We start from the raw sequence: 26693 nt of genomic DNA, 5'->3' as shown, positions 1-26693 counted from the left end.
TCTATGTGTGTGCGGGTGGAGGTGGTGTGTGTGTGTGTAGGCAGAGGGAGGTGTGTGTTTGTTTGTGGGTGCAAGGGTGTGTGTGTGTGTGTTTGTGTGTGTGTGGGCAGAGGGTTGTGTGTGTGAGTGTGTGTGTGTGTGTGTGGGCAGAGGGGTGTGTGTGTGTGTGTGGGCGGAGGGGCGTGTGTATATGGGTGGAGGAGTGTGGATCTGGGCGGAGGGGTGTGTGTGTATGTGGGCAGAGGGTCGTGTGTGTGGGCGGAAGGGCGTGTGTGTGTATGCGGAAGGGTGTGTGTGGGCGGAGATGTGTGTGTGTGTGCGATCGGAGGGGTGTGTGTGGGTGTGTGTGTGTGCGTATGTGGGCGGAGGGGTGTGTATGTGGGCGGAGGGTTGTGTGCGTGTGTGGGCAAAGGGGTGTGTGTGTGTGTGGGCGGAGGGGTGTGTGTGTGTGTGTGCGGAGGGGAGTGTGTGTGTGTGGGCGGAGGGGTGTGTGTGTGTGTGGGCGGAGGGGTGTGTGTGTGTGTGTGGGCAGAGGGGAGTGTGTGTGTGTGGGCGGAGGGGTGTGTGTGTGTGTGGGCGGAGGGGTGTGTGTGCATGTGGGCGGAGGGGTGTGTGCGTGTAGGCGGAGGGGTATGTGTGTGGGCGGAGGGGTGTGTGTGTGTGTGTGGGCAGAGGGGTATGTGCATGTGGGCGGAGGGTCCGTTTGTGTGTGTCTGTGTGTGGGCGGCGGGATGTGTGTGTGTGTGTGTGTGTGGCCGGAGGGTTGTGTGTCTGGGTGTGGGCGGAGGGGTGTGTGTTTGTGTGTTAGTGTGGGAGGAAGGTTATGTGTGTGGCCACAGGGGTGTGTGTGTGTGTGTGTGTATGCATGCGGAAGGGTCTGTGTGTGTGCGGGTGGAGGTGGTGTGTGTGTGTGTAGGCAGAGGGGGGTGTGTGTTTGTTTGTGGGTGCAAGGGTGTGTGTGTGTGTTTGTGTGTGGGCGTTTGTGTGTGGGCAGAGGGTTGTGTGTGTGTGTGTGTGTGTGTGGGCAGAGGGGTGTGTGTGTGTGTGTGTGGGCGGAGGGGTGTGTGTATATGGGTGGAGGAGTGTGGATCTGGGCAGAGGGGTGTGTGTGTATGTGGGCATAGGGTCGTGTGTGTGGGCGGAAGGGCGTGTGTGTGTATGCGGAAGGGTGTGTGTGGGCGGAGATGTGTGTGTGTGTGTGCGATCGGAGGGGTGGGTGTGGTTGTGTGTGTGTGTGGGCGGAGGGTTGCGTGTGTGTGCGTTCGGAGGGGTGTGTGTGTGGGTGTGTGTGTGTGCGTGTGTGGGCGGAGGGGTGTGTGTGTGTGTGGGCGGAGGGGTGTGTGTGTGTGTGGGCGAAGGGTTGTGTGTGTGTGTGCGCGGACTGGTGTGTGTGTTTGTGTGGGCGGAGGGGTGTGTGGGTGTGTGGGTGAAGGGCTGTGTGTGGGTGTGGGAGGAGGGGTGTGTGTGTGTGGGCGGAGGGCTTTCAGTGTGGGCGGAGTGGAGGGTGTATGTTCTGTGGGCGGAGGGTTGTGTGTGTGTTTGGGCAGAGGGGTTTGTGTGTGTGTGGGCGGAGGGCTGTGTGTGTGTATGTGTGTGTGTGTGTGTGGGCGGAGGTGTGTGTGTGTGTGTATCTGTGGGCGGAGGAGTGAGTTTTTGTAGGCGGACGGGTGTGTGTGTGTGTGTGTGGGCGGAGGGTTGTGTGTGTGTGTGGGCGGACGGGTGTGTGTGTGTGTGTGGGCAAAGGGGTGTGTGTGTGTGTGCGCGGACTGGTGTGTGTGTTTGTGTGGGCGGAGGTGTGTGTGGGTGTGTGGGTGAAGGGCTCTGTGTGGGTGTGGGAGGAGGGATGTGTGTGTGTGTGGGCGGAGGGGTGTGTGTGGGAGGAAGGGGAGTGTGTGTGTGTCTGTGGGCGGAAGAGTGAGTGTTTGTGGGCAGACGGGTGTGTGTGTGGGTGGTGGGGTGTGTGTGTGTGTGGTGGGAGGGGTTTCAGTGTGGGCGGAGAGGAGGGTGTGTGTGCTGTGGGCGGAGGGTTGTGTGTGTGTTTGGGCAGAGGGGTTTGTGTGAGTGTGGGCGGAGGGCTGTGTGTGTGTATGTGTGTGTGTGTGTGTGTGTGTGTGTGGGCGGAGGGGTGTGTGTGTGTGTCTGTGGGCGGAGGAGTGAGTGTTTGTTTGTGGGCGGACGGGTGTGTGTGTGTGTGTGTGTGGGCGGAGGGGTCTGTGTGTGGGTGGAGGGGTGTGTGTGTGTGTGGTGTGGGCCGAGGGCTGGTTGTGTGTGTGTATGGGCGGTGGGGTGTGTGTGTGTGTGGGTGGAGGGGTGTGTGTGTGTGTGGTCGGAGGGGTGTGTGTGTATTTGGGGAGAGGCGTTTCAGTGTGGGCGGAGCGGAGAGGTGTGTGTGCTGTGGGCGGAGGGGTGTGTGTGTGGGCGGTGGGGTGTGTGTGTGTGATGTGGGCCGAGGGGTGGTTGTGTGTGTGTATGGGCGGTGGGGTGTGTGTGTGTGTGGGCGGAGGGGTGTGTGTGTATATGGGGAGAGGGGTTTCAGTGTGGGCAGAAAGGAGGGGTGTGTGTGCTGTGGGCGGAGGGGTGTGTGTGTGGGCGGTGGGGTGTGTGTGTGTGTGGTGTGGGCCGAGGGCTGGTTGTGTGTGTGTATGGGCGGTGGGGTGTGTGTGTGTGTGGGTGGAGGGGTGTGTGTGTGTGTGGTCGGAGGGGTGTGTGTGTATATGGGGAGAGGAGTTTCAGTGTGGGCGGATCGGAGAGGTGTGTGTGCTGTGGGCGGAGGGGTGTGTGTGTGGGCGGTGGGGTGTGTGTGTGTGATGTGGGCCGAGGGGTGGTTGTGTGTGTGTATGGGCGGTGGGGTGTGTGTGTGTGGGCGGAGGGTTGTGTGTGTGTGTGTGTGGGCAGAGGATTGTGTGTGTGTGTGGGTGGGGATGTATGCGTGTGTGTGTGAGGGGGCGGAGGGTCCAGTGTGTGTGTGCTGTGTGTGTGGGCAGAGTGGTGTGTGTGGGCGGTGGGGTGTGTGTGGGTGTGGGTGGAGTGGTGTGTGTGTGTGTGTGTGGGTGGAGGGGTGTGTGTGTATGTGGGCGATGGGGTGTGTGTGGGCGGTGGGGTGTGTGTTGGCATGGGTAGAGGGGTGTGTGTGTGTGTGGGTGGAGGGGTGTGTGTGTGTGTGTGGGCGGAGGGGGGTGTGTGTGTGTGTGTGTGTGTGTGTGTGTGTGTGTGTGTGTGTGTGTGGGCGGAGGGGTGTGTGTGTGTGTGTGTGGGCGGAGGGGTGTGTGTGTGTGTGTGTGGGCGGAGGGGTGTGTGTATATGGGTGGAGGAGTGTGGATCTGGGCAGAGAGGTGTGTGTGTATGTGGGCAGAGGGTCGTGTGTGTGGGCGGAAGGGCGTGTGTGTGTATGCGGAAGGGTGTGTGTGGGCGGAGATGTGTGTGTGTGTGCGATCGGAGGGGTGTGTGTGGGTGTGTGTGTGTGCGTGTGTGGGCGGAGGGGTGTGTATGTGGGCGGAGGGTTGTGTGTGTGTGTGGGCAAAGGGGTGTGTGTGTGTGTGGACGGAGGGGTGTGTGTGTGTGTGTGTGTGGGCAGAGGGGTATGTGCATGTGGGTGGAGGGTCCGTTTGTGTGTATCTGTGTGTGGGCGGCGGGGTGTGTGTGTGTGTGTGTGTGTGTGTGTGTGTGTGTGTGTGTGTGTGTGTGTTTGTATGTGTGTGGGTGGAAGGGTGTGTGTATGTGTGTGTGTGTGGCCGGAGGGTTGTGTGTCTGGGTGTGGGCGGAGGGGTGTGTGTTTGTGTGTTAGTGTGGGAGGAAGGGTATGTGTGTGGGCGGAGGGGTGTGTGTTTGTATGCATGCGGAAGGGTCTATGTGTGTGCGGGTGGAGGTGGTGTGTGTGTGTGTAGGCAGAGGGAGGTGTGTGTTTGTTTGTGGGTGCAAGGGTGTGTGTGTGTGTGTTTGTGTGTGTGTGGGCAGAGGGTTGTGTGTGTGAGTGGGTGTGTGTGTGTGTGGGCAGAGGGGTGTGTGTGTGTGTGTGGGCGGAGGGGCGTGTGTATATGGGTGGAGGAGTGTGGATCTGGGCGGAGGGGTGTGTGTGTATGTGGGCAGAGGGTCGTGTGTGTGGGCGGAAGGGCGTGTGTGTGTATGCGGAAGGGTGTGTGTGGGCGGAGATGTGTGTGTGTGTGCGATCGGAGGGGTGTGTGTGGGTGTGTGTGTGTGCGTGTGTGGGCGGAGGGGTGTGTATGTGGGCGGAGGGTTGTGTGCGTGTGTGGGCAAAGGGGTGTGTGTGTGTGTGGACGGAGGTGTGTGTGTGTGTGTGTGTGTGGGCAGAGGGGTATGTGCATGTGGGTGGAGGGTCCGTTTGTGTGTATCTGTGTGTGGGCGGGGGGGTGTGTGTGTGTGTGTGTGTGTGTGTGTGTGTGTGTGTGTGTGTGTGTGTGTGTGTGTGTGTGTGTGTGTGTGTGTGTGTGTGTGTGTGTGTGTGTGTGTGTGTGTTTGTATGTGTGTGGGTGGAAGGGTGTGTGTATGTGTGTGTGTGTGGCCGGAGGGTTGTGTGTCTGGGTGTGGGCGGAGGGGTGTGTGTTTGTGTGTTAGTGTGGGAGGAAGGGTATGTGTGTGGGCGGAGGGGTGTGTGTTTGTATGCATGCGGAAGGGTCTATGTGTGTGCGGGTGGAGGTGGTGTGTGTGTGTGTAGGCAGAGGGAGGTGTGTGTTTGTTTGTGGGTGCAAGGGTGTGTGTGTGTGTGTTTGTGTGTGTGTGGGCAGAGGGTTGTGTGTGTGAGTGGGTGTGTGTGTGTGTGGGCAGAGGGGTGTGTGTGTGTGTGTGGGCGGAGGGGCGTGTGTATATGGGTGGAGGAGTGTGGATCTGGGCGGAGGGGTGTGTGTGTATGTGGGCAGAGGGTCGTGTGTGTGGGCGGAAGGGCGTGTGTGTGTATGCGGAAGGGTGTGTGTGGGCGGAGATGTGTGTGTGTGTGCGATCGGAGGGGTGTGTGTGGGTGTGTGTGTGTGCGTGTGTGGGCGGAGGGGTGTGTATGTGGGCGGAGGGTTGTGTGCGTGTGTGGGCAAAGGGGTGTGTGTGTGTGTGGGCGGAGGGGTGTGTGTGTGTGTGTGTGGGCGGAGGGGAGTGTGTGTGTGTGGGCGGAGGGGTGTGTGTGTGTGTGGGCGGAGGGGTGTGTGTGTGTAGGCGGAGGCGTGTGTGTGTGTGTGGGCCTAGCGTTGTGTGTGTGTGTGTGTGTGTGTGGGCGGAGGGGTGTGTGTGTGTGTGTTTGTGTGGCTGTGTGGGTCGAGGGGTTTGTGTGTGTGTGGTCGGAGGGGTGTGTTTGTGTATGTGTGCGTGCGGAGGGGCATGTGTGTGTGTGTGGGCGGAGGGGTGTGTGTCTGTGTGGGCGGAGGGGTGTGTGTTTGTGTGTGTGTGGGCGGAGGGTTGTGTGTGTGTGTGTGGGCGGAGGGCTGTGTGTGTATGTGTGTGTGTGTATGTGTTTGGGCCGAGGATTGTGTGTGTGTGTGTATGGGCGGAGGGGTGTGTGTGTGTGTAGGTGGAGGAGTGTGTGTGTGTGTGTGTGTGTGTGTGGGCGGAGGGGTGTGTGTGTGTGTAGGTGGAGGGGTGTGTGTGTGTGTATGGGCGGATGGGTGTGTGTGTGTAGGTGGAGGGGTGTGTGTGTGTGTGCGGGTGGGGATGTGTGTGTGTGTGTGTGGGCGGAGGGGTTGTGTGTGTGTGTGTGGGTGGGGATGTGTGTGTGTGTATGGGAGCGGAGAGGTGTGTGCGTGTGTGGGCGGAGTGTTGTGTGTCTGGGCGTGGGCGGAGGGGTGTGTGTTTGTTTGTGTGTGTGGGAGGAGGGGTATGTGTGTGAGCGCAGGGGTGTGTGTGGGCGGTGGGGTGTGTGTGGGTGTGGGTGGAGTGGTGTGTGTGTGGGCGGAGGAGTGTGTGTGGGCGGTGTGTGTGTGTGGGCGTGGGTAGAGGGGTGTGTGTGTGGGCGGAGGGGTGTGTCTGTGTGAGTGTGTGGGTGGAAGGGTGTGTGTGTGGGCGGAGGGGTGTGTGTGTGTGTGTGTGTGTATGTGTGTGTATGTGTTTGGGCCGAGCGTTGTGTGTGTCTGTGTGGGCGGAGGGGTGTGTGTGAGGGTGGAGGGCTGTGTGTGTGTATGTGTGCGTGGCGGAGGGTTGTGTGTGTGTGTGTGGGAGGAGAGTTGTGCTGTGTCTGTGTGGGCGGAGGGTTGTGTGTGTGTGGACAGAGGGGTTTGTGTGTGTCTGTGGGCGGAGTGGTGTGTGTTTGTGGGTGGAGGGGTGGGTGTGGGTGTGTGTGTGTCTGTGGGTATGGGCGGAGGGATGTGTGTGTGTGTGTGGGTGGAGGGGTGTCTGTGTGTGGGTTGGGGTGTATGTGTGTGTGGCGGAGGGTTGTGTGTGTGGGCGGAGGGGTGTGTGTGGGTGTGTGTGTCTGTGTGTGTGGGCGGAGGGGCGTGTGTGTGTACGGGCGGAGGCGTGGCTGTGTGGGAGGGGCGTGTGTGTGTGGGCGGGGGGGTGGGTGTGTGTGTGGGCGGAGAGGTGTGTGCGTGTCTCTGGGCGGAGGGTTGTGTGTGTGTCTGTGGGCGGAGGGGTGTGTGTGTGTGGGCAGAGGGGTGTGTGTGTGTGTATGGGCGGAGGGGTGTGTGTGGGTGTGGGCAGAGGGTTGTGTGTAGGTGCAGGGGTGTGTGTGTGTGGCGGAGGGTTGTGTGTGTGGGCAGAGGGTTGTGTATGTGTGTATGTGGGTGGAGAGTTGTGCTGTGTCTGTGTGGACGGAGAGGTGTGTGTGTGTGTGGGCGGAGGGGTGGATGTGTGTGTGTGTGGGTGGAGGGTTGTGTGTAAGCGGAGGGATGTGTGTGTGTGTGTGTGTGTGTCGGCAGAGGGGTGTGTGTGTGTGTGTGTGGGCGGAAGGGTGTGTGTATGTATGTGTGTGCGGCCGGAGTGTTGTGTGTCTGGGTGTGGGCGGAGGGGTGTGGGTTTGTGTGTGTGTGTGGGCGGAGGGGCGTGAGTGGGCGGTGGGGTGTGTGTGGGTGGAGTGGTGTGTGTGGGCGGTGGGGTGTGTGTGGGTGGAGTGGTGTGTGTGTGCGGAGGGGTTTGTGTGTGTATGTGTGGGCGGAGGGGCGTGTGTGTGTATGGGCGGAGGCGTGGCTGTGTGGGAGGGGCGTGTGTGTGTGGGCGGAGGGGTGGGTGTGTGTGTGGGCGGAGAGGTGTGTGCGTGTCTCTCTGGGCGGAGAGGTGTGTGCGTGTCTCTGGGCGGAGGGTTGTGTGTGTGTCTGTGGGCGGAGGGGTGTGTGTCTGTGGGCAGAGGGGTGTGTGTGTGTGTGGGCGGAGTGGTGTGTGTGTGTGTGGGCGGAGTGGTGTGTGTGTGTGTGTGGGCGGACAGTTGTGCTGTGTCTGTGTGGGCAGAGGGGTGTGTGTGTGTGGGCGGAGGGGTGTGTGTGTGGGTGGAGGGGTGGGTGTGTGTGTGGGCGGAGGAGCGTGTATGTGTGTCTGTGTGGACAGAGGGGTGTGTGTGTGTGTGTGTGTGTGTGTGTGTGGGCTGTGGGTTGTGTGTCTGTGGGCAGAGGGGTTTGTGTGTGTCTGTGGGCGGAGGAGTGTGTGTGTGTGTGGATGGAGGGGTGTGTGTATGTGTGTGTGAGCGGAGGGGTGTGTGTGTGTCTCTGTGGGCGGAGGGGCGTGTGTGTGTGTGGACGGAGGGTTGTGTGTGTGTGTGGGCGGAGTGGCGTGTGTGTGTGTGTGTGTGTGGGTAGGGATGTGTGTGTGTGTGTGTGTGTGTGTGTGTGGGCGGAGGGTTTTGTGTGTGTGTGGGTGGGGATGTGTCTGTGTGTGTGTGTGGGGGCGGAGAGGTGTGTGCGTGTGGGCTGTGGGTTGTGTGTCTTTGGGCAGAGGGGTTTGTGTGTGTCTGTGGGCGGAGGGGTGTGTGTGTGTCTCTGTGGGCGGAGGGGTGTATGTGTGTGTGTGGGCGGAGGGGTGTGTGTGTGTGTGGGCAGAGGGGTGTGTGTGTGTGTGTGTGTTTGTGTGGGTCGAGGGCTTTGTGTGTGTGTGGGCGGAGGAGTGTGTTTGTGTGTGTGGGCGGAGGGGTGTATGTGTGTGAGTGGGCGGAGGGGTGTGTGTGGGCGGAGGGGTGTGTGTGTGTGTGTGTGTGTGTGTGTGTGCGCGGAGGGGTGTGTGCGTGTGGGTGGAGGGGTGTGTGTGTGTGTGTGTGTGTGTGGGCGGAGGGGTGTGTGTGTGTATGTGTGTGTGTGTGTGTGTGTATGTGTTTGGGCCGAGGGTTGTGTGTGTTTGTGTATGGGCAGAGGGGTGTGTGTGTGTGGGCAGAGGGGTGTGTGTGTGTGTATGGGCGGAGGGGTGGGTGTGGGCAGAGGGGTGTGTGTGTGTGGGCGAAGGGTTGTGTGTGTGGGCAGAGGGTTGAGTGTGTGTGTGGGCGCAGAGTTATGCTGTGTCTGTGTGGACAGAGGGTTGTGTGTGTGTGTGGGCGGAGAGTTTTGCTGTGTCTGTGTGGACAGAGGGTTGTGTGTGTGTGTGGGCAGAGGGTTGTGTGTGTGTGGGCGGAGAGTTTTGCTGTGTCTGTGTGGACAGAGGGGTGTGTGTGTGTGCGGGTGGAGGGGTGGATGTGTGTGTGGGCGGACGAGCATGTATGTGTGTCTGTGTGGACGGAGGGGCATGTGTGTGTGTGTGTGTGGGTGGGGATGTGTGTCTGTGTGTGTGTGGGGGTGGGCAGAGACGTGGGTGCATGTGGGCTGTGGATTGTGTGTCTGTGGGCAGAGGGGTTTGTGTGTGTCTGTGGGCGGAGGGGTGTGTGTGTGTGTGGGCAGAGCGGCGTGTGTCTGTGTGTGTGGGCGGAGGGGTGTGTGTGTGTCTCTGTGGGCAGAGGGGCATGTGTGTGTGTGGGTGGAGGGTTGTGTGTGTGTGAGGGTGGGGATGTGTGTCGGTGTGCGTGTGTGTGTGTGGGCGGAGGGGTGTGTGTTTGTGTGTGTGTGGGCGGAGAGTTTGTGTGTGTGGGCGGAGTGGCGTGTGTGTGTGTGTGTGTGTGTGTGTGTGGGGGGGGGCGGAGAGGTGTGTGCATGTGTGGGAGGCGGGGTGTGTGTGGGTGTGGGCGGAGAGGTGTGTGTGTGTGGGTGGAGAGTTGTGCTGTGTCTGTGTGGGCAGCGGGGTGTGTGTGGGTGTGGGCAGAGAGTTGTGCTGTGTCTGTGTGGGCGGCGGGATGTGTGTGTGTGTGTGGGCGGAGGGGCATGTTTGTTTGTGTGTGTGTGTGTGTGGGTGGGGATGTGTGTGTGTGTGGGGGCGGAGAGGTTTGTGCGTATGGGCTGTGGGTTGTGTGTCTGTGGGCAGAGGGGTGTGTGTGTCTGTGGGCAGAGGGGTGTGTGTGTGGGCGGAGGGGTGTGTGTATGTGTGTCTGGCGGAGGGTTGTGTGTGTATATGGGGGGAGGGTTTTCAGTGTGGGCGGAGAGGTGTGTGTATGTGTGGGCAGAGCAGCATGTGTCTGTGTGTGTGGGTGGAGGTGTGCGTGTGGGCGGAGGGGTGTGTGTGTGTGTGTGTGTGTGGGCGGAGGGGTGTGCGTATGTGTGGGTGGAGGTGTGCGTGTGTGTGTGTGGGCGGAGGGGTGTGTGTGTGTGTGTGGGCGGAGGGGTGTGTGTGTGTATGTATGTGTGTGTGTGTGTGTGTGTATGTATGTGTTTGGGCCGAAAGTTGTGTGTGTGTATGTGTGTATGGGCGGAGGGGTGTGTGTGTGTGTGTGTATGTGTTTGGGCCGAGGGTTGTGTGTGTGTGTGTATGGGCAGAGGGGTGTGTGTGTGTATGTGTGTGTGTGTGTGTGTGGGCCGAGGGTTGTGTGTGTGTGTGTGTATGTATGTGTTTCGGCCGAGGGTTGTGTGTGTGTGTGTGTGTGTATGGGCGGAGGGGTGTGTGTGTGTATGTGTGTGTTTGTGTGTGTGGGCCGAGGGTTGTGTGTGTGTGTGTATGGGCGGAGGGGTGTGTGTGTGTGTGTGGGCGGAGGGGTGCGTTTGTGTGTGTGTGTGTATGGGTGGTGGGGTGTGTGTGGGCGGAAGGGTGTGTGTGGGCGGAAGGGTGTGTGTGGGCCGAGGGGTGCGTGTGTGCCGAGGGGTGTGTGTGGATGTGGGCGGAGTAGTGTGTGTGGGTGTGTTGGTGTTTGTGGCCGGAGGGTTGTGTGGGCGGAGGGTTGTGTGTGTGTGGGCGGAGGGTTGTGTGTGTGTGGGTGGAGGGGTGTGTGTGTGTGTGTGTGTGTGTGTGTGTGGGCGGAGGGGTGTGTGTGTGTGTGGGTGGAGGGGTGTGTGTGTGTGTGTGTGTGTGTGTGTGTGGGCGGAGGGGTGTGTGTGTGTGTGGGCGGAGGGGTGTGTGTGGTGTGGGCAGAGGGGTGTGTCTGTGTGTGTAGGCGGAGGGGTGTGTGTGGTGTGGGCAGAGGGGTGTGTCTGTGTGTGTCTGTGGGTCGGGTTTGTGTGTGTGTGTGTGTGTGTGTGGGCGGAGGGGTGCGTTTTTGTGTGTGTGTGTGTGTGTATGGGCGGTGGGGTGTGTGTGGGCCAAGGGCTGTGTGTGTGTGTGTGTGCGGAGGCGTGTGTGTTTGTGTGTGTGTGTGTGTCTGTGGGCGGAGGGGTGGATGTGTGTGTGGGCGGAGGTGTGGGTGTGTTTGTGGGCGGAGGAGTGTGTGTGTGTGACTGTGGGCAGGAGTGGGTGTGTGTGTGTGTGTGAGGGCGGAAGGGTGTGTGTGGGCCGAGGGGTGCGTATGTGCAAGGGGTGTGTATGGGTGTTGGCAGAGTGGTGTGTGTGGGTGTGTGTGTGTGTGTGTGGCCGGAGGGTTGTGTGTGTGTGGGTGGAGTGGTGTGTGTGTGTGTGTGTGGGCGGAGGGGTGTGTGTGTGTGTGTGTGTGGGCAGAGAGGTGGGTGTGTGTGTGTGGGCGGAGTGGTGTGTGTGTGTGTGTGTGTGGGGCCGGAGGGTCGTGTGTGTGCGTGTGGGCGGAGCGGTGTGTGTGTGTGTGGGCGGAGGGTCGTGTGTGTGTGTGTGTGTGTGGGCAGAGGGGTGTGTGTGTGTGTGTGTGTGGGCGGAGGGGTGTGTGTGTGTGTGTGTGGGCGGAGGGGTGTGTGTGTGTGTCTGTGGGCGGAGGGGCGTGTGTGTGTATGTGTGGGCGGAGGGGCATGTGTGTGTATGTGTGGACGGAGGGTTGTGTGTCTGTGGGTGGGAACGTGTGTGGGTGTGTGTGCGTGTGTGTGGCCGGAGGGTTGTGTGTGTGTGGGTGGAGGGGTGTGTGTGTGTGTGTGGGCGGAGGGGTGTGTGTGTGTGTGTGTGTGTGTGTGGGATGAGTGGTGTGTGTGTGTGTGGACGGAGGGTCGTGTGTGTGTGTGTGTGTGTGGGCGGAGGGGTGTGTGTTTGTGTGGGCGGAGGGTCTTGTGTGTGTGTGTGTGGGCGGAGGGGTGTGTGTGTGTGTGGGCGGAGGGGTGTGTGTGTGTGGGCGGAGGGGTGTGTGTGTGTGTCTGTTGGCGGTTGGGCGCGTGTGTGTGTATGTGTGGGCGGAGGGTTGTGTGTCTGTGGGTGGGGACGTGTGTGGGTGTGTGTGTGTGTGTGTGTGTGTCTGTGGGCGGAGGGGTATGTGGGCGGATGGATGTGTGTGTGTGTGGGCGGAGGGGTGTGTGTTTGTGTGTGTGTGTGGGAGGAGGGATGTGTGTGTGTGTGTGGGCGGAGGGGCGTGTTTGTGTGTGTTTTGAGTGCGGAGGGGTTTTTGTGTGTGTGTATGTGGGCGGAGGTGTCCGTGCGTGTGTGTGTGTGGGCGGAGGGGTGTGTGTGTCTTTGTGTGGGCGGAGGGGTGTGTGTGTGGGCAGAGGGATGTGTGTAGGTGTGTGTGGGTGGTGGGGTGTGTGTGTGCCGAGGGTTGTGTGTGTGCAGACTGAGGGTTGTGTGTGGGCGGAGGGGTGTGTGTGTATATGGGGGGAGGGGTTTCAGTGTGGGCGGAGCGGTGTGTGTGTGGGTGTGGGTGGAGGGGTGTGTGTGTGGGCGGAGGAGTGGGTGTGTGTGTGCGTGTGGGCGGAGGGGTGGGTGTGTGTGTGTGTGTCTGTGGGTGGATGGGCGAGTATGTGTGTGGGCAGAGGGGCGTGTGTGTGTGTGTGTGTGTGTGTGTGTGTGTGGGCCGATGGGTGGGTGTGTGTGTGTGGGTAGAGGGGCGTGTATGTGTGTCTGTGGGCGGATGGGTGGGTGTGTGTGTGTGTGTGTCTGTGGTTGGAGGGGCGAGTGTGTGTGTGTGGGCGGATGGGTGGGTGAGTGTGTGTGTGTGGGCACAGGGGCCTGTGTGTGTGTGTATGTGTGGGCGGAGGGTCGTGTGTGCGTGTGGGCGGAGGGGTGTGTGTGTGTGTGGGCGGAGGGTTTTGTATGTGTGGGTGAGGGTGTGTGTGTGGGCGGAGGGTGTGTGTGGGCGGAGGGTTGTGTGTTTATGTGTGTGTGGGCGGTGGGATATGTGTGTGTGTGGACGGAGGGGTGTGTGTGTGTGGGCGGAGGGGTCTGTGTCTGTGTGGGTGGAGAGGTGTGTGTGTGTGTGGTCGGAGGGGTGTGTGTGTGTGTGTGGTCGGAGGGGTGTGTGTGTGTGTGTGTGGTCGGAGGGCTGTGTGTGTGTGTGTGGTCGGAGGAGTGTGTGTGTGTGTGGTCGGAGGGGTGTGTGTGTGTGTGTGGTCGGAGGGGTGTGTGTGAGTATGCGGAGGGGTGTGTGTGTGTGTGGGTGGAGGAGTTTGTGTGTGTGCGGGCGGAGGGGTGTGTGTGTGTGTGCGGGCGGAGAGGTGTGTGTGTGTGTGTGTGTGTCTGTTGGTGGAGGGGTGTGTGTGTGTCTGGGAGGAGGGGTGTGTGTGTGTGTGCAGAGGGGTGGTTGTGTGTGTGTCTGTGGGTAGAGGGGCGAGTGTATGTGTGTGTGTACGGAGGGGTGGGTGTGTGTGTGTGTGTACGGAGGGGTGGGTGTGTGTGTGTGTGTGGGTGGAGGGGCGAGTGTGTGTGTGTGTGGGCAGAGGGGTGTGTGTAGGCGGATGTGTGTGTGTGTGTGTGGCCAGAGAGGTGTGTGTGTTTCTGTGGGCAGAGGGGTGTGTGTGTGTGTGTGTGTGTGTGTGTGTGTGTGTGTGTGTGTGTGTGTGGGCGGAGGGGTATGTGTGTGTGTGTGTGGGCGGAGGGCTGTGTGTGTGTCTGTGGGCGGAGGCGTGTGTGTGTGTGTGTGGGCGGAGGGGTGTGTGTGTTTGTGGGCGGAGGGGTGTGTGTGTGTGGGCGGAGGGGTGTGTGTGTTTGTGGTTGGCCAGGTGTGTGTGCGTGTGTGTGTGCGGAGGGGTGTGTGTGGGCGGAATTGTGCGTATGTGTGTGGGCGGAGGGGTGTGTGTGTGTGTGTGCGGAGGGGTGTGTGTGTGCGTGCGGAGGGACGTGTGCCTGTGGGCGGAGGGGTGTGTGTGTGTCTGTGGGCGGAGGGGTGTGTGTGTGTCTGTGGGCGGAGGGGCGTGTGTGTGTATGTGTGGGCAGAGGGTTGTGTGTCTGTGGGTGGGGACGTGTGTGGGTGTGTGTGTGTGTGTGTCTGTGGGCGGAGGGGTGTGTGTGTATGTGGGCGGATGGATGTGTGTGTGTGTGGGCGGAGGGGTGTGTGTTTGTGTGTGTGTGTGTGGGCGGAGGGATGTGTGTGTGTGTGTGGGCAGAGGGGCGTGTGTGTGTGTGTGGGCGGATGGGTGGGTGTGTGTGTGTGGGTAGAGGGGCGTGTATGTGTGTGTGTGGGCGGATGGGTGGGTGTGTGTGTGTGTGTGTGTGTGTGTCTGTGGGTGGAGGGGCGAGTGAGTGTGTGTGTCTGTGGGTGGAGGGGCGAGTGTGTGTGTGTGGGCAGAGAGGCGTATGTGTGTGTGTGTGTGTGTGGGCGGAGGGTTGTGTGTGCGTGTGGGCGGAGGGGTGTGTGTGTGTGTGTGGGCGGAGGGTTTTGTGTGTGTGGGTGAGGGTGTGTGTGTGTGTGTGTGGGCGGAGGGTGTGTGTGGGCGGAGGGTTGTGTGTTTGTGTGTGTGTGGGCGGTGGGATGTGTGTGTGTGTGGACGGAGGGGTGTGTGTGTGTGGGCGGAGGGGTCTGTGTCTGTGTAGGTGGAGAGGTGTGTGTGTGTGTGGTCGGAGGGGTGTGTGTGTGTGGTCGGAGGGGTGTGTGTGTGTGTGCGGAGGGGTGTGTGTGTGGGCGGAGGGGTGTGTGTGTGTGTATGGGCAAAGAGGTGTGTGTGTGTGCGGGCGGAGGGGTGTGTGTGTGTGTGTGAGGAGGGGTGTGTGTGTGTGTGCGGAGGGGTGTGTGTGTGGGCGGAGGGGTGTGTGTGTGTGTATGGGCAAAGAGGTGTGTGTGTGTGCGGGCGGAGGGGTGTGTGTGTGTGTGAGGAGAGGTGTGTGTCTGTGGGCGGAGGGGTGTGTGTGTGTCTGTGGGCGGAGGGGTGTGAGTGTGTGTGTGTGTCTGTGGGCGGAGGGATGTGTGTGTGTGTGTGTCTGTGCGGAGGGGTGGGTGTGTGTGTGTGTGGGCGGAGGGGTGTGTGTGGGCAGAGGCGTGTGTGTGTGTGTGGGCGGAGGCATGTGTGTGTGTGTGTGGGCGGAGGGATGTGTGTGTGTCTGTGGGCAGGGGTGTGTGTGTGTGTGTGGGCGGAGGAGTGTGTGTGTGTTTCTGTGGGCGAAGGAGTGTGTGTGTGTGGGCGGAGGGGTCTGTGTGTGTGTGGGTGGAGGGGTGTGTGGGCGGAGGGGTGTGTGTGCGCGGAGGGGTGTGTGTGTGTCTGTGTGCGGAGGGGTGTGTGTATTTGTGGGCGGAAGGGTGTGTGTGTGTTTGCGAAGGGGTGTGTGTGTGGGCGGAGGGGGGTGTGTGTGTGTGTGTGTGTGGGCGGAGGGGTGTGTGTGTGTATGGGTGGATGGGTGTGTGTGTGGGTGGAGAGGTGTGTGTGTGTGTGCGGAGGGGTGTGTGTGAGTATGCGGAGGAGTGTGTGTGTGTGTGGTCGGAGGGGTGTGTGTGTGGGCGGAGGGGTGTTTGTGTGTGTGGGTTGAAGGGTGTGTGTGTGTGTGTGTGGGCGGAGGGGTGTGTGTGTGGGTGGGGATGTGTGTGTGTGTGTCTGTTGGCGGAGGGGTGTGTGTGTGTGTGTGTGTGTGTCGGCGGAGGGGTGTGTGTGTTTGTGTGGGCGGAGGGCTATGTGTGTGTCTGTGGGCGGAGGGGTGTGTGTGTGTGGCCGGAGAGGTGTGTGAGTTTCTGTGTGCGGAGGGCTGTGTGTGTGTCTGTGGGCGGAGGGCTGTGTGTGCGTGTGGGCGGAGGAGTGTGTGTGTTTCTGTGGGCGAAGGAGTGTGTGTGTGGGCGGAAGGGTATGTGTGTGTGTGTGTGTGTGTGTTTGTGGGCGGAGGGGTGTGTGTGTGTGTGTGTGGGCGGAAGGGTGTGTGTGTTTGTGGGCGGAGGGGTGTGTGTGCGTGTGCGCGGAGGGGTGTGTGTGGGCGGAAAGGTGTGTATGTGTGTGGGCGGAGGGTCGTGTGTGGGTGGAGGGGTGTGTGTGTGTGTATGGGCAAAGAGGTGAGTGTGTGTGCGGAGGGGTGTGCGTGTGTGTGTGTGCGGAGGAACGTGTGTGGGCGGAGGGTTGTGTGTTTGTGTGTGTGTGGGCGGTGGGACGTGTGTGAGTGTGTGGGCGGAGGGGTGTGTGTGTGTGGGCGGAGGGGTCTGATTGTGTGTGTGGGTGGAGAGGTGTGTGTGTGTGCGGAGGGGTGTGTGTGAGTATGTGGAGGAGTGTGTGTGAGTGTGCGGAGGGGTGTGTGTGTGTGTGGTCGGAGGGGTGTGTGCGTGGTCGGAGGGGTGTGTGTGTGGGCGGAGGGGTGTTTGTGTGTGTGGGTTGAAGGGGGTGTGTGTGTGTGGGCGGAGGGGTGTGTGTGTGTGCGGTCGGAGGGGTGTGTGTGTGTGTGGGTGGGGATGTGTGTGTGTGTGTCTGTTGGCGGAGGGGTGTGTGTGTGTCTTGGAGGAGGGGTGTGTGTGTGTGTGTGTGTGCAGAGGGGTGGGTGCGTGTGTGTCTGTGGGTAGAGGGGCGAGTGTATGTGTGTGTGTACGGAGGGGTGGGTGTGTGTGTGTGTGTGTGAACGGAGGGGTGGGTGTGTGTGTGTGGGTGGAGGGGCGAGTGTGTGTGTGTGTGGGCAGAGGGTTGTGTGTGGGCGGATGTGTGTGTGTGTATGTGTGGCCAGAGGGGTGTGTGTGTTTCTGTGGGCGGAGGGGTGTGTGTGTGTGTGTGGGCAGTGATGTGTGGGCGGAGGTGTGTGTGTGTTTCTGTGGGCGAAGGAGTGTGTGTGTGGGCGGAGGGGGGTGTGTGTGTGTGTGTGTGGGCGGAGGGCTGTGTGTGTGTGTGTGGGCGGAGGGGTGTGTGTGTTTGTGGGGGGAGGGGTGTGTGTGTGTGTGTGGGCGGAGGGGTGTGTGTGTTTGTGGGTGGCCGGGTGTGTGTGTGTGTGTGTGTGTGTGTGTGTGTGCGAAGGGGTGTGTGTGGGCGGAAAGGTGTGTATGTCTGTGGGCGGAGGGGTGTGTGTGTGTGTATGGGCAAAGAGGTATGTGTGTGCGGGCGGAGGGGTGTGTGTGTGTGTGTGGAGGGGCGTGTGTGTGTGTGTGTGTGTGTGTGCGGAGGGACGTGTGTCTGTGTGTTTGTGGGCGGAAGGGTGTGTGTGTGTGGGCGCAAGGCTGTGTGTGTGTGTGTGTGTGTGTGTGTGTGTGTGTGTGTGTGTGTGTGTTGAAGGGTGTGTGTTTGTTAGTGTGTTTGGGCGGAGGAGTGTTTGTGTGTTGGCGGAGGGGTGTGTGTGGGTAGAGGGGTGTGTGTGTGTGTCTGTGGGCGGAGGGGTGTGTGTGTGTGTGGGTAGAGGGGTGAGTGTATGTGTGTGTGGGCGGAGGGGTGAGTGTGTGTGGGCAGAGAGGTGGGTGTGGTCGGAGGCGTGTGTGTGTGTGTGGGTGGAGGGGTGTGTGTGTGTGGGCGGAGGCGTGTGTGTGTGTGTGTGTGTGTGTGTGGCCGGAGAGGTGTGCGTGTTTGTGTGGGTGGAGGGGTTTGTGTGTGTCCGTGGGCAGTGGTGTGTGTGTGTGTGCATGTGGGCGGAGGAGTGTGTGTGTTTCTGTGGGCGAAGGAGTGTGTGTGAGTGTGGGCGGAGGGGTGTGTGTGTGTGTGTGGGCGGAGGGGTGTGTGTGTGTGTGGGCGGAGGGGTGTGTGTGTCTGTGGGCGGAGGGGTGTGTGTGTCTGTGGGCGGAGGGGTGTGTGTGTGTGTGTGTGTGTGTGTGCGGAGGAATATGTGAGTTTCTGTGGCCAGAGAGGTGTTTGTGTGTGTGTGGGCGGAGGTATCTGTGTGCGTGTGTGGGTGGAGGGGTGTGTGTGTGTCGGTGTGGGCCGAAGGGTGTGTGTGTGTGTGTGTGTTTGTGTGGGTGGAGGGGTGTGTGTGAGTGTATGTGTGGGCGGAGGGTGTGTGTGTGGGAGGAGGGGTTTGTGTGTGTGGGTGGAGGGTGTGTGTGTGGGCGGAGGGTGTGTGTGTGGGCGGAGGGTGTGTGTGTGGGTGGAGGGGTGTGTGTGGGCGAAGGGTGTGTGTGGGCGGAGGGTGTGTGTGTGTGTGTGTGTGTGTGTGTGTGTGTGGGTGGAGGGGTGTGTGTGGGTGGAGGGTGTGTGTGTGTGTGTGGGCGCAGGGGTGTGTATGTGTATGTTTGTGGGTGGAGGGGTGTGTGTGCGTGTTGGCGGAGGTGTGTGTGTGTGTGTGTGGGTGGAGGGTGTGTGTGGGCGGAGGGGTGTGTGTGGGCGGAGAGGTGTGTGTGGGCGGAGGGGTGTGTGTGTGGGCGGAGGGGTGTGTATGGGCGCAGGGATGTGTGTGAGTGTGGCTGGAGGGTGTGTGTGTGTGTAGGAGGAGGGATGTGTGTGTGTGTCGGCGGAGGGGTGTGTTTGTGTGTGTGGGCGGAGGGCTGTGTGTGTGTGTGTGTGGGCAGAGGGCTGTGTGTGTGTGTGGGCGGAGGGGTGTGTTTGTGTGTGTGGGCGGAGGGATGTGTGTGTGTGTAGGAGGAGGGGTGTGTGTGTGTGGGCGTAGGGCTGTGTGTGTGTGTGTGGGCGGAGGGGTGTGTGTGTGGGCGGAGGGGTGTGTGTGTGTGTGTGGGCGGAGGGGTGTGTGTGTGTGGGCAGAGGGGTGTGTGTGTGTGTGGGCGGAGGGCTGTGTGTGTGTGTGTGGGCGGAGGGGTGTGTGTGTGTGTAGGCGGAGGGCTGTGTGTGTGTGTGTGTGTGTGTAGGCGGAGGGCTGTGTGTGTGTGTGTGTGGGCGGAGGGGTGTGTGTGTGTGTAGGCGGAGGGCTGTGTGTGTGTGTGTAGGCGGAGGGCTGTGTGTGTGTGTGTGGGCGGAGGAGTGTGTGTGGGCAGAGGGCTGCGTGTTTGTGTTTGCGGAGGTGGGGGTGTGTGTGTGTGGGTGGAGGGGTGTGTGCATGTGGGCGGAGGAGTGTGTGTGGGCAGAGGGGGGTGTGTGTGTGTGTAGGAGGAGGGATGTGTGTGTGTGTGTGGGCGAAGGGATGTGTGCGTGTTTGTGGGCGGAGGGGTGTGTGTGTGTGTGTGGGCGGAGGGGTGTGTGTGTGTGTGTGCGCGGAGGGGTGTGTGTGTGTGTGTGTGGACGGAGGAGTGTGTGTGTGTGTGGGCGGAGGAGCATGTGTGTGTGTGTGTGGGCGGAGGAGCATGTGTGTGTGTGGGCAGAGGGGTGTGTGTGTGTGTGTGGGCGGAGGGTGTGTGTGTGTGGGAGGAGGGGTGTGTGTGTGTGTGTGTGGGCGGAGGGTGTGTGTGTGTGTGTGTGTGTGGGAGGAGGGGTGTGTGTGTGTGTGTTTGTGGGCGGAGGGGTGTGTGTGTGTACGGATGGGTGTGTGTGTGTGTGGGCGGAGGGGTGTGTGTGGGTGGAGGGGTGTGTGTGGGCAGAGGGGTGTGTGTGGGCAGAGGGGTGTGTGTGGGTGGAGAGGTGTGTGTGCACGGAGGGGTGTGTGTGGGCAGAGGGGTGTGTGTGGGGGCGGTGGGGTGTGTGTGGGGGCGGAGGGGTGTGTGTGGGGGCGGAGGGGTGTGTGTGGGGGCGGAGGGGTGTGTGGTGGTGGAGGGGTGTGTGTGGGCGGAGGGGTGTGTGTGGGCGGAGATGTGTGTGGGCGGAGGGGTGTGTGTGTGTTTATTGGAGGGGGTGTGTGTGTGGGGGCGGAGGGGTGTGTGTGGGCGGAGGGGTGTGTGTGGGCGGAGGGGTGTGTGGGGGCGGAGGGGTGTGTGTGTGTGTGGGCGGAGGGTTGTGTGTGGGCGGAGGGGCGTGTGTGTGGGCGGAGGGGTGTGTGTGGGCGGAGGGGTGTGTGTGTGTGTGAGCGGAGGGGTGTGTGTGGACGGAGGGGTGTGTGTGTGTGTGTGGGCGGAGAGGTGTGTGTGGGCGGAGGGTTGTGTGTGTGTGGGCGGAGGGGTGTGTGTGGGCGGAGGGGTGTGTGTGTGTTTGTTGGAGTGGGTGTGTGTGGGGGCGGAGGGGTGTGTGGCGGAGGGGTGTGTGTGTGTTTGTTGGAGGGGGTGTGTGTGTGGGGGCGGAGGGGTGTGTGTGGGCGGAGGGGTGTGTGTGTGTTTGGTGGAGGGGGTGTGTGTGTAGGCGGAGGGATTTGGGTGGAGGTGTCTGGGCGCGGAGCCGTGTTTGCATGTGCGTGCATGTGTGTGTGTATTAAGTTGTTTTCCCGGTGCCACTGCTATGAAGAAAATACCAAAGGATACTTCCGTTCTGAAGAAATATTGAGACAAGCAATGCCATTGTCTTCAGTACCCACCACAAACTGCATTCCTTAACCACCGATAACATTCTTCTGTTTGGCCACTGCCTGAGGTTAAACCAGAATGTTCACAACCTTGGTTTCCTATTTGACCCAAGGATCAGCTTCCGACTGAGTATCTGTTGCATCACCAAGACTGAATATAACTCCAGCTCCGTAACATCTCCATCTCTGAGCTGACCTCGGTTCATCTGCTGCTGAAACCCTCATCTTTGCCTCTTGTTACCTACAGGCTAGACTATTTCATTGCTTTCCCAGCCAGTCTCTCATTTCCACTCCTGTGGAATTAAACTTGTCCAAAACTGTCCATATCCTAACTTGCCATAAGTCCCATTTACCTGTAGCCCCTGTGCTCACTGATCTACATTATCTCCTGGTCCAGCAATACCTGGATTTTAAAACTCCTATCCTTGTTTTCAAATCCTTCCATGGCTTTGCCCCCACCCTGATCTATATTACCTCCCACGAGGTCTCTCTGTTCCTCTATTTCTGGCTTCCTGGGCATCTCAAATTTTAATAGCTCCGCCATTAACAGTTGTGCCTTCAACTGTGTAGACCTAATGCTCTGGAATTCCCTCCCTAAATTTCTCCATCTCTCTCCCCTCGTCAGAACCTTAAATTGCTTCTGTTCTAACCTTTTGGAGTTTTGACTGTACCTTTCCTGCCCATCCACTTTCAGAAACCTACCAGAGTTAAGCTTTAGGTGGCGTTCTAAATCCTGGAGAGCAGTAGCAGAAGCCAAATCACAGCACAGCTCTTATTGCATGTTTGGAATAAGGGGCACTGGCTATTACAATCACTGCAGAAAACAATATACAAACGTGGAGAGGTGAGGAAGAAGCTTGATTCGTTCTTCTTTAGAGCAGAGAAGGTTAATAGGAGATTTAATACAGGTGTTTAAAATGATAAGCGGTTTTTGCAGTGTAAATAGAGAGAAACCATTTACACTGACAGGACTGTTGGTAACCAAAGAAACCTGGAGGAAATGAAATTTCTTCTTTATGATCTGGATTGTGCTGCCTGAAAAGGTGATGAAAGCAGATTCAATAAAAAAATTCAGAAGGGATTGGACACAAGCGGCAATAGCTTCAGCAAAACTTGAAATGAAGGTTTTAAAGGTCTTTGTTTTTGTTTCTTCCATGGGATGTGAGCTTTGCTAGCTCAGACAGCACTTGTTGCCCATCCCTAATTGCCCTTGAGAAAGTGCCCACTTCCTTGAACTGCTGCAGTCCGTGTGGTGTAGGTACACTCACAGTGCTATTAGGGAGAGAGTTCCAGAATTTTGACTTAGGTACAGTGATATATTTCCATATCAGGATGGTGTGTGGCTTGGAGGGGAACTTGCGGGTGGTGGTTCTTAATTGTGTCAGTTGAAGGGGTATTGATTGGGTGGTTACTTGAGCACATATAAAAAGACACTTACTGGCACAGAAGTTGAGTGGAGTCAGGAGATATAAACTTGCAATGTTTCAGTCTATGAACAAATCTGTCCCAAGTAGAGGCTGGCTTTGGATTCTTCCTTCACCAACTGGCTATCAATAATGTAACAATGGTGTTCCATAGGTTGTCTGCCCTTGTCCTTCTAGGTGGTAGAGGTCACAGCTTTGGAAGCTGCTGTCGAAGGAGCTTTGGTGAGTTGCTGCAGTGCATCTCGTAGATGGTACACACTCCTGCCACTGTGTGTCAGTGGTGGAGGGAGTGAATGTTTAGGGTGGTGGAAGGGATGCCAATTAGGCAGGCTGCTTTGTCCTGGATGATATTGAGCTTCTTGAGAGTTGTTGGAGCTGCACACATCCAAGAGCGGTGAGTCTTCCATCACATTCCTGACTTGTGCCTTGTAGATGGTGGACAGGTTTTGGGGTGTTGAGAGATTTGAGAGAACCTCTATTAATTTAGATTAATGTTAATGGACACATTATCCTTGTGATTTGGATTGGTTTTGATGTAATAACCTGGTCAGAGAGAACTTCCCTAGATTTTTATTTTCTTATTTGATTTTTTTTTTGTGTCTGTGGGGTCAGGGAGAGTACGAGATGTGTAATCTTGATGCTGCAGTTATCTTGAGTGTTGTAGGCTCGATAGAGCTGCTGGTTTTTTTCTTGCTCTTTTATATTCTTAAGCAGTATGGGTCATTTTTATGGTCTAAACAGGCAATGTAATGAGTTGTGTTGATACAATCACAATATTGCATCATGCAAATGAACAAATTTCACTGATTGCTTTTCATGAAGATGGATTCCTCTGCACATTCTTTAGTTGAAAAGGCTCCTAGTCCCACATCTTAACAACCATTCAAAATACCATCATAAAATTAGTTTAACCACAGTAACCCACACATTTGACAAACTGAACTTGAGAGGAAGATTATGACTCTGGTGTTGTGTTCTCCCATTGTATTTTCCCCATTTCACTCCTTCCTCTCCTGACTCCTTTTGGACTTCCACATTTCCCAGTAGCAGCCCTTGACCACCTCACATAAGTGGTCACTCTCTACACAAGGGCTTGCACAGAAAGCTGTTCAGATCATTACAGTGGAGCTCCCTCCTGACCTTGTCAATGTCCAAGTCTGCATGCACTTCACCAGAAATAACCATTGATTGGCCTTTTTCCACCCATATCTAGAGCTAGGGTTTTACTTAAATCACAATGTCCCCATCACTACCCTATCTCAGCTAACCCAGACCAGATATCAAACCTATTCGTACTTCTCAGTAGCCCACACCTGGTAGTGTGTGTTAACTCCATGAACCATCAAGATACCATTAGGGCTACCTTTAATATCATATACTTATCCACGTGGGTCTGTATCACTTACATGGCCTTGCTCCAAGTGCCCTCCGCAAAGCTAAGGAATTTCTTCTGAATTCCCAATTTGATTTATTAGTAGCCACCTTATATTTATGGCTCCCATTTTTGGACTTTCCCATTTGTGGAAACATCTTCTCTTCATCTACTCTTTTGAACTCCTTCAGAACTTACATAACCTCTGTTAGGTCACCTTTCAATCTTCTGTTTTGTAGAGAAAATAGTCCCAGCCTGTTCAGTCTTTTCTAATAGTTACATCCCAATACCACCATTGTAAATCACTATCCTCGCTACGATATGGAGACCAGAATTGAGCGTAGCACTCCATTATGGTCTAACTGAGGTTTAATCTAAAGTTAATATTACCTCCCTCCTTCTGACTTGCAGTGCTTCTGACCACTGGCCAGCTATGCAAAAGATGCATTCAAATTTCTTCCAATTTAAAGTTTGTGGAAGTTAATTTTTTTGCCAAGCCAGAAACTCGTTTTGATGAGATTTAAAAACAAAAGATGCTCATTGAGAAATAATTTTCAAAATATTTCCCGAATAACCCTGATTTACGTACGTATTGGTCTGAACCACCTTTTCTTGTTCTTAAGAAATCTACTTTTAATGAATGTAAGATTAAGAGACCTGATGGAGGACTTTAGAATTATGAAAGGGTTTATTGGTATCGATGTGTTTCCATTTGTAGGTGTGTCCAGAACAAGGTATCATAAATTTAAGATAGCTACGAACAGATCAAATCAAGAATTTAGGTGTTCCTTCCCACAGACAGTGATGAGAATGTGGAACTGGATGTCATATGGAATGTTGGAAGGGGATAGTATTAACACACTTGGGGCGAGGATTGATGCATCAATGTGGGAGAAGGGAATAGAGGGAAATGAGGGCATGATGCGGAAAGCTAATTAAAGTGGGAGGAGGCTTGTGTGAAGTGTAAACACTAGTGTAGACAAGTTTGGCCAGATGCCATGTTTCTGTGCTGTAGGTTTATATGATTCTATGTAGGACAGCTAGACACAATAAAATGTAAAACATTGAAGAGTCTGCGATAGTGTGGTGTGGGCTCATAACTTAGGTAATAATGTGGTTTGTAACCTCAGAAAAGTTGACCACCTGCTCACCCATGATCAGTTGGTGGGTGAAAGTCAATAGCCCAGTATTGTACAGTATGGCATCTGTAACATTGACCCAGGTGGCACAGTCTTGTTAGGTCACCAACAGACCACGTACCTGTTTCTAATCCTCCAAAGTTGTTCCATTAATCAACTTAAAAACCAAATGAACCAAAGGTTCACTGAATAAAGCACAACCTGTAATAGTTATGAAGCCTCAGAAACCAGCAGGTCCTAGCATTGATCCCTGAGTTGGCTGCCTTACAATTGACCTTGACATCAGTGTGCTCAGGGCTGAAAAATCAGCCAGAGTTCCCAATTTTGATCATTATCCAGTAATGCTCCCAGCCACCAGCTGAAAAGTGAATTTGTGTGTTTGCTCACTGTGGAGACTCACTATAGAAGGATACTGGAGGCTGCCATCACTCATGGAACCATGGCCTTGCAACAGTCCATAACTTCGGGATCGGGTTGTTGCTGCCCCTTGCCATGAGGCAATTAGCTCATTGGTGTCCTACGGCATGAGGGGATTGGCTTGTTGCTGCCCTTTTCCATTATGTGATTGGCCGGTTCCTGTTCCTGGCACTGACACAATGGGTTTGTTGCTGCCTCATTCTGATACATTTTCTCATTTCCCGCAGGCTGATGCTAAAATGGTGTGTGACGTAGTGAGTCGGATGGAGGATACGGAGCCATTCTCCCCGGAGCTGCTGTCCGCCATGAAACGACTTTGGACAGATTCTGGGATGGTGGAGTGCTTCAGCCGTTCCCGTGAATACCAGCTTAATGACTCTGCACAATAGTGAGTACACAACTGAATGGATTGTACATGGCGGGTTCATCTTTGAGCAGGGTGTTGCAGGGATTACCAGGTGGTATCAGAGCCAAGGATTGAAGATATTTAGTGGCCAAACAGGTGCAGGAACCTCACCTTCAGGTCATAACTTGGGGAACATGTTAAAGCCTGAAATCACTAAAGGAAAAGACAATGCCTGGCCCAGATGGACGGCACACTAAGTATTTGGAGAAGTGGCTAATAATCTGCCATGTGCTTACGGGTATTGTAGAGATTCCTTAGAAACGAGAATAGTGCCTGAGGATTGGAGAATGGCAAATGCAACACCAGTTTATAAAGAGGGATCAAAAGAAGCTGGGATCCACAATCCAATGGATCTAATATACCTAATAGATCAAACAGACCTGAAGGAGTGAATAATGAAACACTCTTCGAAATGCAAACTTAGAGGGTCCATTATGGTTTTATGGGATGGAGGTCAAGTCTGACTCGTTGAACTTTGAGGAGATGATGTACAAAGTAGATGGTGAGGCATAACACACATCACTACCTCAGAAGTTTGCCGGTCTCCCACCATAGTTCTGGCAATAGACCAGCAAAGCCGCCTTAAAATCAGCTGACACTTAGTTACATTGGGTCTTCTATCAACCCCTTTAGGAGGCAAATGATGAGCTGTGAACAGGACCAAGGGTAGGAACTTGACATAGTAATGACCTCAGTGAGGCAAATCAGCCCACAAGGGTGTGCAGAGGCTCCATCACTGGGGTGTAGGAGTACCAAGGGGTCTAGACACTGGACAATTGTAAATTATTTTTTAAAAATAGAGGTTGTCAGTCGGTCAAATTGCTCATACCAGTGTTGGACTCTTGCTGGGGAATGGGTGTGGGGGGAGGGGACCATTGGGAGGTAGTGGCATCAACCTGCCTCATTGAAATGGCAGGCTCGATGTTGGGGGGAGCCTCTGGCATGGCAGCTGCGGTCTAACAATCAGGTCTGCAGAATTTCAGGACCTGTATGTGTAGATTTTAACAAAGTCTAGCACACAGTAGATCAGAAGGTGAGTGGAGCTTGCTGAAGTGGATCTGAAATTGTTCAGTCAGAGGGTGGGTTTACATGGAACTAGAACAAAATGGAAGGTGGTGATTACCAGAGTGTCTCATGAATCAGTGTTTGCACATTACATAAATTATTTTAAAGTCATCTCGGTTAGATGATAGGAAATTGGAAGATTCAAATAGCAGAAGCACATTGACAAAATAGTGTTTCTTTTCTTCATGTGGGCATTGCTGGCAAGGCCAGCATTTGTTTCCCAGCCCTAATTGCCCATGAACTAACCTTGCTCAGTCATTTCAGAGGGCAGTTAAGAGTCAACCACATTGCTGTGGGTCTGGAGTCACATGTAGGCCAGACTGGGTCTGGCAGATTCCCTTCCCTAAAGGACATTAGCAAACCAAATGGGTTTTTATGACAATCAGTTTCATGGTCACCATTGCTGAGATATATTCCAGACTTATTAACTAAGCTCAAATTCCACCAGCTGCCATGGTGGGATTTGAACCCATATCCCCAGAGCATTAAAAACAAAAAAACTGCGGATGCTGGAAATCCAAAACAAAAACAGAATTACCTGGAAAAACTCAGCAGGTCTGGCAGCATCGGCGGAGAAGAAAAGAGTTGACGTTTCGAGTCCTCATGACCCTTCGACAGAACTTGCAAGTTCTGTCGAAGGGTCATGAGGACTCGAAACGTCAACTCTTTTCTTCTCCGCCGATGCTGCCAGACCTGCTGAGTTTTTCCAGGTAATTCTGTTTTTGTTTCCCCAGAGCATTAGCCTGGGTCCCTGGTACAGTGACGTTACCACTACACCAGTGTCTTCCCCCCAGGAGACTGGGCAAGGTTTGAGAAAGGAAGCTCTGAGATTCCGTGGGGAACAGATAAACTAAATCCAATATCCTGATATAATGACAAACTCTGTAGTCAGGGGAATAGGCAAGTACTCAGAAGAGGGAATCGAGGATTTAGATTCATTTTGGATTCAGATTTAAATACTTTACAAAGGATAGTGAATGTATGAAACGGACTGGCTGAGGAGAGTGAACAATTGTAGGAGGGAGCTGGATAGCTTTTGGTGAAAGGAGTTATTGAAGAATAGAAGAAATACAATATGGCAGTTTCGGAGCTCAAACTATCTATATGAACCACGTGGTCCTTTGTGGTCTTGTATGTTCCAA

General features: G+C 56.4%; 1 protein-coding gene across 2 annotated transcripts in view; it reads left to right on the top strand.

Annotated features, from left to right (window-relative positions):
• Positions 1–26693, top strand: part of gnao1a (guanine nucleotide binding protein (G protein), alpha activating activity polypeptide O, a) — a 436666-nt gene that overhangs the window by 330122 nt on the left and 79851 nt on the right. For both annotated transcript variants that reach the window (XM_041191937.1, XM_041191938.1), the window contains exon 4: positions 24308–24468. In XM_041191937.1, the coding sequence (XP_041047871.1) occupies positions 24308–24468 (161 nt within the window). The remainder of the gene's footprint in view (positions 1–24307; positions 24469–26693) is intronic.

Source organism: Carcharodon carcharias, chromosome 7 (assembly GCF_017639515.1).
Source record: "Carcharodon carcharias isolate sCarCar2 chromosome 7, sCarCar2.pri, whole genome shotgun sequence".
Lineage (NCBI taxonomy): Eukaryota > Metazoa > Chordata > Chondrichthyes > Lamniformes > Lamnidae > Carcharodon > Carcharodon carcharias.
Note: the sequence above shows the minus strand (reverse complement) of the source record. Positions and strands in the feature narration are given on the sequence as shown.